Here is an 11,938-nt window from a genome sequence, read left to right as displayed (position 1 = left end):
ACATCAACAAACATCTTTCACGAAGACGTCTCTGTTTGAATAACCACCAATTCTAAGAATTATAGAATCAAGACTGTCTGACAAACACCCGACAACCAGGGGTTAAGGCACAGGCTAAGTCACCCATGATTCCCCATCTTTATATATATATATATATATATATATATATATATATATATATATATATATATATATATATATATATCCTTAATTAATATAAACAGTAATTAATACAAACAGTAATTTACCTTCCAGTCAGGGGGTAGCTGTGCACCAAATCCCAACGCAGGGAACAACTTGTCTCTACAGTAATTAAAAAAAGAAAAAAAAAATCACTATTATGACTTGAACCTAAACAAGAATCATTACAGAATATCAAACTGATAGTATTGATCTGTTACATTTATATTAAATGCTTACATATGTAGTATCCATAAAGTTTAGAAGAAGTGTGTGTTTATTATATTCATTAATTTGTTTCATTTCACAATTATTTTGCAGCCCTTAAGAAAAAAAAAAGCACAAGAAAAGTAACCCTCTTACTAAAGTCCCCTGCTTATACTTGGTAAACGGATACCCTTGATGAGATTAATTACAATTATTATTTTCATTTTCTCATTGAACTATATTCAGAAGGTGGGAGACCTTGTAAGCGCGGTCCCTTGTCTTCTTGCACGTATAATAAATCATCATTACAAATTGGCTAATCAGCAAAACGCTGGTTGTAATGTAATCTAACCTGTAATATCATCTGTTATAGATCAATACATGTGCTTTGCTGACCAAAATCAATAGGACAGATATGTTCCAATCCCATGAAACTGATATTTTAATTGCTTTTATATTTGCTGCTAAAGGTGAATTATATATATATATCTATATATAGATATATATATACATACATATACATGTTTATATTTATATATATATCTGCATGCTGTATTATTGGCAGAACCCATGATGATTAAATCCCCTCCTATTCTTTTTCTGAAAATGTATTTTATTGATTGTGTTTTGCCCAATCATGTTATTAGCGACTTTCTTGTTTCGGCAAGTTAGTAACGTAATTCTTGTGGTGAGAGCGATCAGCGAGGGCTCTGCAAACTCTGCTCTGGTTTCCACGCTATCTGATCACTTGTCAATGATCTGGGAATATTTTACTGTAATGTCCAAGAAAGATGAAGCAATAATGGGGTTTAATATTACCGAACTTTAATGTTTCCAAATCAATTGTACCTATTATAAAATATCACTAAGTAGATAAAAAAAACAAAATACTATTACGGTATATTCAGAAGATTCATTATCTAGGAAATAATTCTACATAGGGTATCATAGGGTTGGGTATCACTAGTAGTTGTCTCCTGTATAGTTTACTTGAGTCACATAGACATTGATTGTTACCTTCATATACTACCAGCAATAGCAAAAGATCTGACACATAGAATTATCGACCTGTAAGTCTGACATCCATTGTAAAAAAACAGTTAGGGACTGCTGATGGATACAGTTCAAGAACTTGTGACACATAATGACATCATCAATTTTTCCTTCTTTTTTTCTTGGTCAGCAAATAAGAGAATTCCAGAAAGCCTGAACTCTGTGACCTATCTAAGTCTGTAGGGTTGAGATTGAGAAATGGTCACTTACGAATCATAATCCTGAATGATTTGCCCAACCGACCACAACGCGGAGAGATATTCATTAGTCCCCATAGGATTGATATAATGCAGGGACGAGGAATCTCGTGGGTTTCCATTTGATGCTGTGAAGTCAATCCCGACCTACGTTAAAATGATAATCACATAATAATAATTATTTGATTGGCACAATGTCCAGTCCACGGTACCGTTACACGTCACCACCACGGAAAAAAATATTTCATATGACTCCCTTGGTCATCTAAATGCCAAATAGTTGGGTAACACAATGCTTTTCCACTTTATGTTTGATCCATAATTTATATGGAGCTTTAAGTTCAGATTATCCTGGTCAGCCACTGAAGAAGAATAGTCCCAAAGGGAGGATGAAACATGACATCATACTGCTGTCCATTTGTTACTTTAGGTGAGGTTTAGCCTGGGACCTACAAGCCGGTATCATTCTAATGATTTCTGCTGATAACATCCCTTTCCACACCATCTAGAACATTTCTGCTTATTTTTGCTCCATTCAGAGTAATAAACCGTACTCTCGGAAATGTCTACTTAAGGCTGATGTTGTTGAGACTTAAATCGAAGTTGCCTTTAATTTTATACTCTCTTCTGTGACTGTCAAATTACAAAATGTATTATTTTTAAGTTTTGGCATTAAATGTTCATTATCACGATCTTGCCATTTATCTATGTGTTAAACAGATGCTTCCCAACCCCCACCACACTAAAATGTCAGCCCTACTGCAGATCTTTGCGAACTGCAATAAAATAAACACATCGGTAAAAAAAAAAAAAAAAAAAGAAATGCATTTCTTTTAAATTGATATCAGTCAACTATCACAAGATCTTCGTTCTTCACCTTCGGGGTCATATCTAAGTAAGTGGAGGTCCCCTGCTTGTTCACTGATGAGAAACTTGCATGAATCTCAAGCTGGGCTGTAAGGAAAGACACTTGTGTCCTCCAGTTGCAACTCTTGCCGGGTTATCCCTTCCCTGAAAGGAACTGGAGTATCGGAAGGAACCGGGAAGCACATGGCACAACCCTGATGAGTATCAGGGTCACACGGCTCTTTAATAAATTAGGTTTTAACACAACAATGTGTTGAAGCTGGCAAGCAAATGGAGGCATATGGGATGGAGGGAAGGTAGACCATCTGGAGATACCGGTTAGCTGTCCTCTGGAACTGTTATAGATAACCCGCTGTTTTACTTTGTATTAATACGTTGGCCACTTGGAATCCCTACCTGAATGTACTACTTGCTTACCAAAGGACCAAGGGGCATCTAACCTTCTTGCAAAATATTTTAATCCACAGCTGCAGCCACATTATATGTACTAAAATTACATTTTAAAAGGTTACACATATTTTGCACATGAAATATTGATAATATCACCCAAATATAGCCACAGAGATACCAAAGTTACAAGATTTGTAATCAAGTGATCGAAATAACAGTTACATGTTACTTTGGTGGCCCTTTTTATTATTATGACTTGGATACATAAAGCGCCAACAGATTCTGCAATGATGGCAATACATTTTTGTAACATATTTGTAACAGATGGTGTGGAAAGCCCTGCCACAGTTTACAATCCAAGGGAATGTACTTAACGTCTCATAAACGAAGCAACTGATTATTACACAAGTGGAAAAGCTTCTCATTGTTTAACACTACCTCACTACATGTCAGACTTACTGGCACGGTGATCGCCGTACGCAACTCTAAGAAATCACCTGTTACCAGAAAATGCTTAAAATACTTACTGTGAACATCAGCTGGCATCCTCCAAGTATGTAGTCGAGGAAAGAATAATCCCTTGTGATCTGAATAGAGGAAAGATGCATGAATTAGACACTGAATGAATTAAAACCAACCACCAATTTAATGCTGGGTCTCTACCATTGTGCCTTACAAATGGCTCAATAGGATTATTTCTTGTATTACTTATTGGACACCTGGCTTTAGATGGTAATGGAACCGAATTTCCAAAATAGAATGGACAAGTTTAATAAAGTACATGGTTTAGCGTTTAATGGAACATTTCCATTCCTTCTGTAGTGTGATGGAACCCAATGCCAACAAGTGAGATAATGGGATGGGTCGTTCTAGTAATGGGGTTCCAGCTAGGGACAGGGACAGTGGAATTTCAGTGCACGTCTGTTTGCTTCATGTAACATGTCTTCTTACCTTACAAGATTTGATGATAATTACTCCAGAGTTCTTGTAGCTTCTTTTTTTCTTTTGTTTTTTTGGATTGATGCATTCAAGCTCTACCTGAAACGAGGAAGAATATAGTATATAAAAAATGACTTCATTTCTTGGAGTGAATTAAGGCACAGCCATGGTTCAAAATCTGTTGACCAATCAAATAATATTTAAAGATTCTAAAGTCAAAGATCTCCCTTGTAGCAAGGCCACCAAGCCCCGAGGAGCCTGATTGCCCAATAGGGCGATCTGCCCCGGTTTCTGTTATGGCAGAACTAGGTGACATAGACCAGAATACACCACTGGTGATGCTTTATAAATCATAGAATGTAGAATATTCAGCACATTTCAAATAATTTCTTAAATACAAATACTTTGTCTGAGGTCCAGAGACAGCCATCATCTCCCACTCTTGGCTGGCCTCTCTGTAAAGCTTAACACTCTTAGTGGCCTCTGGTGACCAGTCCTGGATAGCATGAGAAATACAGAGGAGCAGGAAGGAGGCAGCCATGATGACAGAAAAAGCATACGATTAGTGCACCAACTGATTCGGGTGAGGGTATGGATGCGGAGTTATTAAAGGGGCAGAAAGGCAGAGAGTGAAAGAGGAAATGGATGTGCGAAGAGGAGGGGGTGAATTATATAATTATGGCTGTACCCATGCTATTTATACTCACAGCTATGGAATCACGGGCTTCGCACATTTTGAGCACTGTGGTTTGAAACTCTCCAATAAAATCATGTCCACCATCATTGTCGTAGTCGAAACATACAACCTGGAGAAAGACACCCATATAATCTTAGGTCATAAAATATCACAAACATTCCCAAAACCTTGAGTATAAGCCATCAAAAGTTATTTCCAAATAACATAATGTTTAGGCGTTTCCATTTTTACCATGTGTACCATGTGTTCTAAGCTTTGTTATCTTATCCCAATCTACAGGACACCAACCCTGACTCCTTATCACATTGTCTTGTGGAGAAAAGGACTTCATTAGCACTGCCATAAAGAATCTGCTAAGTGTGGTGCTACAGAAGGGAAAGTCACCAATGACTGCCTGCAACGTTGACCTGTAGCAGATAAAGGATATTTGTAGGGAAAAAAATAAAATGAAACCCACTTTTCTTAAGTTCCAAACAATATTATTGTATAGAACAGAGTAGTTAAAGGAAAATATGTATTTTTCTCCTCTTAATTACAAAGGCTCTTAAAGATGCCCCAAGGGATTCCATTTTTTGCCTGGTACACATAAGTTTTCACTGTGATCGAGAAGGCAGCCCTGAGAACTGGTACTAAAACCTGCTATGTAATTCATACACATTTTAATTGTTAGCAAGACATTTGCTTTAGCATATTCTGGTGGAAATATTATCAATGGGGTTAAACCAAATGAGACACAAATGGCCAATCGTATCTGTCCGCATTTTTCCAAAAAGCACCACACATCTCCTACTGTAACCGAGACAATGGCTCTCTGAATCAGTAATCACTATTAAGAGCTCTGTGGGATGTTTCAGGACAATGTTTCTCATTTATTATTAAGCCTACATAGACCACAAAGTCACTTTCAAGGAGACTCGAGATACTTACGCTCTGTCTTTTTTCTCGTACGTCTTCTGCAACCTGGGATGAGTCTAACAATACCGCCGGACTAAGAAAATCAACAGAAACCTAATGATGTTTAATGGGACAAAATTACCTTTATTGGCTTTTCGATGTCACCGTTGCACAAAGACTGTAAGGGAACAGTAAAAGGCTTCCAAACGGGGTCCAGGGTATATTTTATCACCTATAATTACAATAAATATTAAATATATGAAATCTAAGAACTATACAACTATCCAATTGATCTATAGCAAGCTTGCATCTTAAAAGCTTTAAAAGCACTGGAAGGACAGTCAACATCATGTTGGGAATATATTGGTTTATATATCTGTTCCTACACTGGGTCCTCCACGGATACTCTACGGTAACTATGAACAAAGGTTCTATCCACTAAAATTTGAGACATTTTATGATCAAGTGTGATCTTCTACCAGTCATCGATATCGTAATGATTGTGTATACATCATTATCTTATAAATGCTCCACGGAAATATTTACACAGCGCACGCTCCAAAATGCCTCTTATCTGCTGTCCGCATTAGTAAATACACCTGGTTTTGGTCTTAATTTGCCTACTTGCAGCTCCATGGTAATAACTATGGAAAGGGTTGGCAAAAAGTAAACACAAGCATGGTTTTTAAGATTAAAATATGCGTTTAAATTATATCTAGGATCAAAAGAACTCGTAAAATTGTTTTCCAATTATTGTGTGTTTTTTCTCCGTCATCTTCCTGCTAAAGTCCAAAACAGGAAGCAAAGCTTCCTGCGAGAGGCGCGCTTTGTCCAGACCAAAGCGGCAAAACCGGATTATAAAATAATTTGAACCAGAAACCTCCATAACCACGTTACACGATCATGATATACGGCTCTGAAACATATTCACCAATGTACCTCCGTCCTATGGACCAGCATCCACTTCCCATCATCTCCTTGTTTGTAGAACTCTAAAAACGGATCAGACTTCCCAAACAGATCCTGATGAAAAGGAGGTTACGAATAACTTTAAGACCGAAATTAAGAGTGGAAATTATTTGTTGTTACTTTTTAAAGATGTTATTTGATCAAAGAAAATTATCGATGCTTAGGATTATAGGAGGTGTAAAAATCTCACCTTTTTGTCTAGCTTCCTCCCAGCCATACCGAGTGTTATCACTCTATTATCAGACAGCTCCTGAGCAATTACCTGCGATAAAAGGGGACAACCATTGAAAAGACAAACATTTATTGCTCTTAAATCGAACCCAAAAAGGGACACATTATAACACACACACACGTACGTACATATAAACAGAGTTGAGTTTACCTCAAACAGCCAGAGGAAAGAATCGGACTATGGCGGAGGGTAGACGTTACAAGAAATATGGCGGCTCCCATTGGCATGCAAATATGCACATAGCGATAATTTGGTTCTCTAAAGGCCATTACAAGGGTTTCTTAAGTGTACTAAACTATAACATGTAGGATTTGGTAAAATGACAGATCCACTTTAAATTTAACTTGTAAAAAAGAAAACTATACTCTGGAGATTTCACGCCGAACGCTATTCACTTTGTTTACATAGTCAAGAGAATTGGGAAAAAATCGTTTGACTTGAATCTGTCTCATGCAGCATATTGTTATTCCGACACTGTTATCTTGTTGCTACGTTACTGTTGCTATGATGCCCGTTTTTCAGCTTTTTACTAGAAACAGAATGATTGCTACCGGTGGAATAATCAGACGATTATCTCAGTACGAAGTTTGAACAGCTTTTAAAATGACACACGCAGTACAGAAAAAGAAACCGATTTACCGTTATGACTCCCTTTCCCGCTGGCTTCCCGTTACCCAAAACCAGAGGTCGCGTCACCTTCTTGCTGGAAACGATCTGGAAAAAAACGCAACAATGCTATTTCTCCAGATTCCAATTGGGAGGTTATTCTAATAATTGGAATTACATTGAAAATATATACATACACACATGCCAAAACAAGATATATTCTTTTAATGTTCAGTATATAACTGAAGTATTTCATTGGATTTATGTAGGGATAAGTAAAAAAAATGGAGTCAGCTTTATGCCTCTGTATATGTGTCCCAAATATAAAGCCATATAAAACTCGATCGAATTCACTTTGTGTTGGGGTTGGGACAAGTTCCATAGATAATATGGGACCTGGCGGTGAGTCCTCAATATCGGTGGTTGGAAGGATAGTGAGATGAGGACATTACGGAGATAAGAACCTTATCTTCTGGAGCCATGCTTAACACTGAGAGAGCTCTCTAGCTAGTATTTCTTCTCATTTATGTTTAAGGACGGAACCTGCTCACCGAAGACTAAGCTCGCTCTGGATTTCCATTTGTGTGATTTATTACTTTCGTGTGAATAAATATAGGAGATGAGATAAACATCAGGAGACCTATGTTTAATGCGATAGTTCTTCTAGTGCTCTGACGCTCTGTCTACCGCTCTGAGATGGTTTATGTTTGCCCTCTATTGCAGCTTTTAATATAATAATCAATAAAGGACAGTAGACATGGGCACCAGTCAGGACAAAACTCTTCACCATGCCATAACGGCGGCAGCTAAAACAGGTTGGCTTCACTATTATTCTTTTGGCCATCAAAAGGAGATATTTTTGCCGTTTTTCCATAGTGAAATTGTCAAGCATAACATGACATTGAGGAATATGGCAGAGGGTACGTGTTCCAGAACATGCAGGAGATGTGTAGGACCTGGCTAAAAAAAAAAGAAAGTTGACAGTAACCTTTTGGCTACAAAAATACTCCAAGTGTGAAGTCTCAAAGGGGGGGGGGAGAAGACAATTTGCTGCTAAAATGGCTTTTACCACTGAAGAGCGAACTGCATTAACCATTAAAACAGACCGTCACCTGCTGTTACTCTGGTGGAAAATCAAGAGTGTCAATCCCAAGCTATATAAACCGAAATGCCATCTGCACCACATAAAGATTAACATAAAGACTGAAACACTTCAGTGGGGGAAGCAGTGCTTTGGAATGAAAGAAGACAGACAGCAATGTATGGTTGAAAGTATGTTAACAACCCTTCGAAACGGTTCAAAAGATTCCATCACGATATTGTTTTTATGGTCTACTGATTATTTTGACCGTGAATCCTCATGACATGACCGGTCCTCCGCCTCAACATTACTAAACATGTCCGGTGTTTGACAAACTATTTTAACATATAGTGTGTGGAGCTCCCTGAGAAGAAGGTATCTCGCCTCCACCCTTCGCCTGAATTTTTCCATCACAGAACATGGGAAAAAAATGTTTTTTTAGAAAAAATATGCAAAATATTCAATCAAGCAAGTGCACAAGTGCCTTCCGGGAAATGGTGTGTTGCAAGTACATGTGCTATTAAACCAATCCGGATAAAGACTAAACCATTATTAAATATTGACACAATAATTTAGATTGGTAAATTCATCAAAGTTCTCGCAGGTAACGCGTTTACGGATGTAAAGTTTTACGTGGCAGCTGTGTTTGTTTAAAAAATAGAATATGATGTTATAGCGCAGAACATTCACAACACAGCAGAAAGTATGTTCGGAATGCAATGGGAAATGATGTGGAAATTGACCCCGGGGAGCCTCGTCTTTTCCTTGGAAGGAATCCATTAGGCTGTTGGGAAGTCAGCAGTTGGCATTTCACACCGTCTGCAAAAGTCGCTATGATTTAGCTGTGAATTCCAACATCACAAATCTCTACAAAACTTGCCGTTTTGCTATAGTAGCCTTACTGTTAACTTATAAACTATTAAAGAATGACTGAGCCAGCGAGGCCATTAACATGTTACAAAAAGTGGAACATAGCAGTAATATGTTTGACGTCACATACTTTAAGAAATGATACATTTTACCTGTTTCAATAATTTAAAGTGTCATACGTAGCTATAGGGTACTGTCAATGAGCGAGCCACCAAAGAAAGGTGAGTGTGTGTGTTACTGTACTCAACGTATGATCTCAGGTATGGGTTCAGAAATAGAACCCAGTTGGCTGGTCGTGTACGCCTTTAAATAAAATTTTAACTGACACCATTTTCACAAATTCTATTAATTCCATTCATTTGAACAAAATAGCCATTTGATTTTATCATTGTACAGATACAAGGAAACGTGAGGAAACGAAGGAACATCCTTTTGCGAGTGAACATTGGTTTCGACGTGTATATAAGGTGAAATAACTCACCGATCCAAGAGTGCAGGAGAATTCTCCAAGGAAGTCATGCTCGTGAAGTTGTGTGCTTGATTTATCTTGATCAAACATGGCAAATTTGAGCTTCTGAATCTCTTCAAAGTGATAGTTGATGGTGAACTTTTTGGCAAATACGGGGTTTAGGTTATTTACTGTCGTCTCAGTTCTATCAATCTGTTTGAGGAGAGAAGTTGAAACCAGAGAAAATGTTAACACCTGGTTTCCCTTAAGCATCATGCAGCAATGAATAAAGACTTATGATGCCCCATTAAGTAAAAAGCCTTGTGCATATGGAATGCACTTCAATGATGTCCCATATGCATCAAAGCACTACTTTATTTCAACGGTGGGTTCACTTTAAATATACCATCTGCCCTAAACCAGAGGCAAAGCAAGCTAAACATATATTGAGATCATTCATGTCTGTTTATGTCAGAATTCCAAATGGTCCCATTCGCTCACCAATAAATTATAAGGTGTCATCATTGCATCATTGTGGCAAAGTGTAATTTGATTTTGTGACGTCACTCATCTCTATATACAGGCTTAGTTTACTCCTTGACCATTTATATCAGATGCACAATAAAATCTAATGCATGCTGAACGCACGTAAGGAAACAAAGTGATGTTCTTCGACTGTAGCCGTGGCCAGATTGTCCATAAGGGAAACTGGGTCATCAACATGGCAGGATCCATGTTGATGAGGCTCACCTTGTCACAGAAATGTATATTTTAAGGTGTTCCAAACTATGAAAATTTACTGTGGATAGCAAAGCGTTTGGGGGCATAAGCCTGACAACTGAGCGCTGATGCTCTGGAAAATCAGTGAGATGTATTCACCCAGAAATGTACTCATCACTGCCAGGAGCACCATCTGCAAGCACTGCACACAGGCAATATCTAGGTAAAATTGGTTATGCTCTGTTGACCAAGGCCAATGTTAAAGCTTTGTTTTTTTTTTTCAGGCGACGGGACAACTTTAAAAGAGGTATGATTAAGGCTCATAAATATGCAAATATCTTCCTATGACAACAAAATAGTAGACAAGCTCATCCAGGTTGACAGTTTTCCAGGAAAACCCAGACGCCCCGATAGATCAATTCATTCCAGACGAGGACTGGGAAATATTGGCTTGTTTTTAAATGCCTTTTAGTGGAATCGATTACAGGAAAAAGTGCAGATGTTGATGCTGTTTGACATAGAAAAGAGTAGAGAATACAAAGGTGGTTAAACAAAACTAAGCACTTGGGAGTCAAGGATTTAATGAAGTGGATAGAAACAAATGAATGTCAAACTCAGGTCCTTGAGGGCTGAAGACTATAGCACTTTTGTATATATCTTTTATGTTGAGGGTGAAGCTGTCTCAGAAGACAGAATGCCCCCCTTCACTTGGGTGAAATTCTTGGGTTCAAATTGGGTTCTTCTTGGGTTCTTCTTTACAGCAGCTGGGGGCAATGGTGTATTTAAGTGGGGCACGGCCATAGGTCCTCCAGCTGCCTCTCAGGAACTACTTTGAGCAGGGACTGATCTTTCCCAAGTTAGACGTCTTCTGTTCTAAGCACCAGGACATCAACCCACAATGGGGTTTTACAAGGTTCCTACTGATTTACCACTGGATCCATCCAAAGAAACTCTTACTTTCCCCTCCAGCACGACAAATGTTCACTGCTGGTATAATGCCCACCTTCTATTTACTAATTCTCCCAATACTGTAATATCCCCGTCAATTCTAAATTGTATCAATTGAGACTTTATGTGCATGATCTGAGTTTGTAATTACCTTTAATTCTACAGAGCTATAGAACATTTTGACGCTTTAAAAACAAATAATATTATAATGTACTTTACGGTACATTCTTATAAAAAAAAATATAGCAGCACGGGCATGTCAATTAAACAAAAGAATCCGTTTAAACCCAGAGAAAAAAACTTGAACATTAAAATCCAAGTAACAGAGACAAAGGGGCTACAAAGAGACATAAAGACTGTTATTATGTAGCACTCTCTCTGAATATTACAAATGCTTTGCTTTCTTAAAAAAAAAAAATACTTTTGTAGGACCCATAAAAAGCTCCTGTGGGTTCCATTAGAGCTGAATCTAAAGGTCACCATTTCCCGTTCTTCTAGCCATGAAGAAACCTTGGAGGAATTACCATAAAATTATCACGACTGTGAGGGTAAATGGTCCTGCTGTCTTAATTTACAGTACTATTTTGTGAAGGAATAAGTTCCCACGCAAAAGATTATCAGGCTTCTCTCTGGCCATTTC

General features: G+C 37.9%; 1 protein-coding gene across 1 annotated transcript in view; it reads right to left on the bottom strand.

Annotated features, from left to right (window-relative positions):
* Window positions 1-11,938, bottom strand: part of CPNE2 (copine 2) — a 28,625-nt gene that overhangs the window by 2,357 nt on the left and 14,330 nt on the right. The window contains exons 3-12 of the mRNA XM_053448919.1: window positions 9,664-9,843; window positions 7,265-7,339; window positions 6,584-6,655; window positions 6,364-6,447; window positions 5,567-5,656; window positions 4,541-4,639; window positions 3,846-3,932; window positions 3,422-3,481; window positions 1,651-1,784; window positions 249-303 (exon numbers count right to left, since the gene is read on the bottom strand). Of these exons, the coding sequence (XP_053304894.1) occupies window positions 249-303; window positions 1,651-1,784; window positions 3,422-3,481; window positions 3,846-3,932; window positions 4,541-4,639; window positions 5,567-5,656; window positions 6,364-6,447; window positions 6,584-6,655; window positions 7,265-7,339; window positions 9,664-9,843 (936 nt within the window). The remainder of the gene's footprint in view (window positions 1-248; window positions 304-1,650; window positions 1,785-3,421; window positions 3,482-3,845; window positions 3,933-4,540; window positions 4,640-5,566; window positions 5,657-6,363; window positions 6,448-6,583; window positions 6,656-7,264; window positions 7,340-9,663; window positions 9,844-11,938) is intronic.

This window comes from Spea bombifrons, chromosome 10 (assembly GCF_027358695.1).
Source record: "Spea bombifrons isolate aSpeBom1 chromosome 10, aSpeBom1.2.pri, whole genome shotgun sequence".
Classification (NCBI taxonomy): domain Eukaryota; kingdom Metazoa; phylum Chordata; class Amphibia; order Anura; family Pelobatidae; genus Spea; species Spea bombifrons.
Note: the sequence above shows the minus strand (reverse complement) of the source record. Positions and strands in the feature narration are given on the sequence as shown.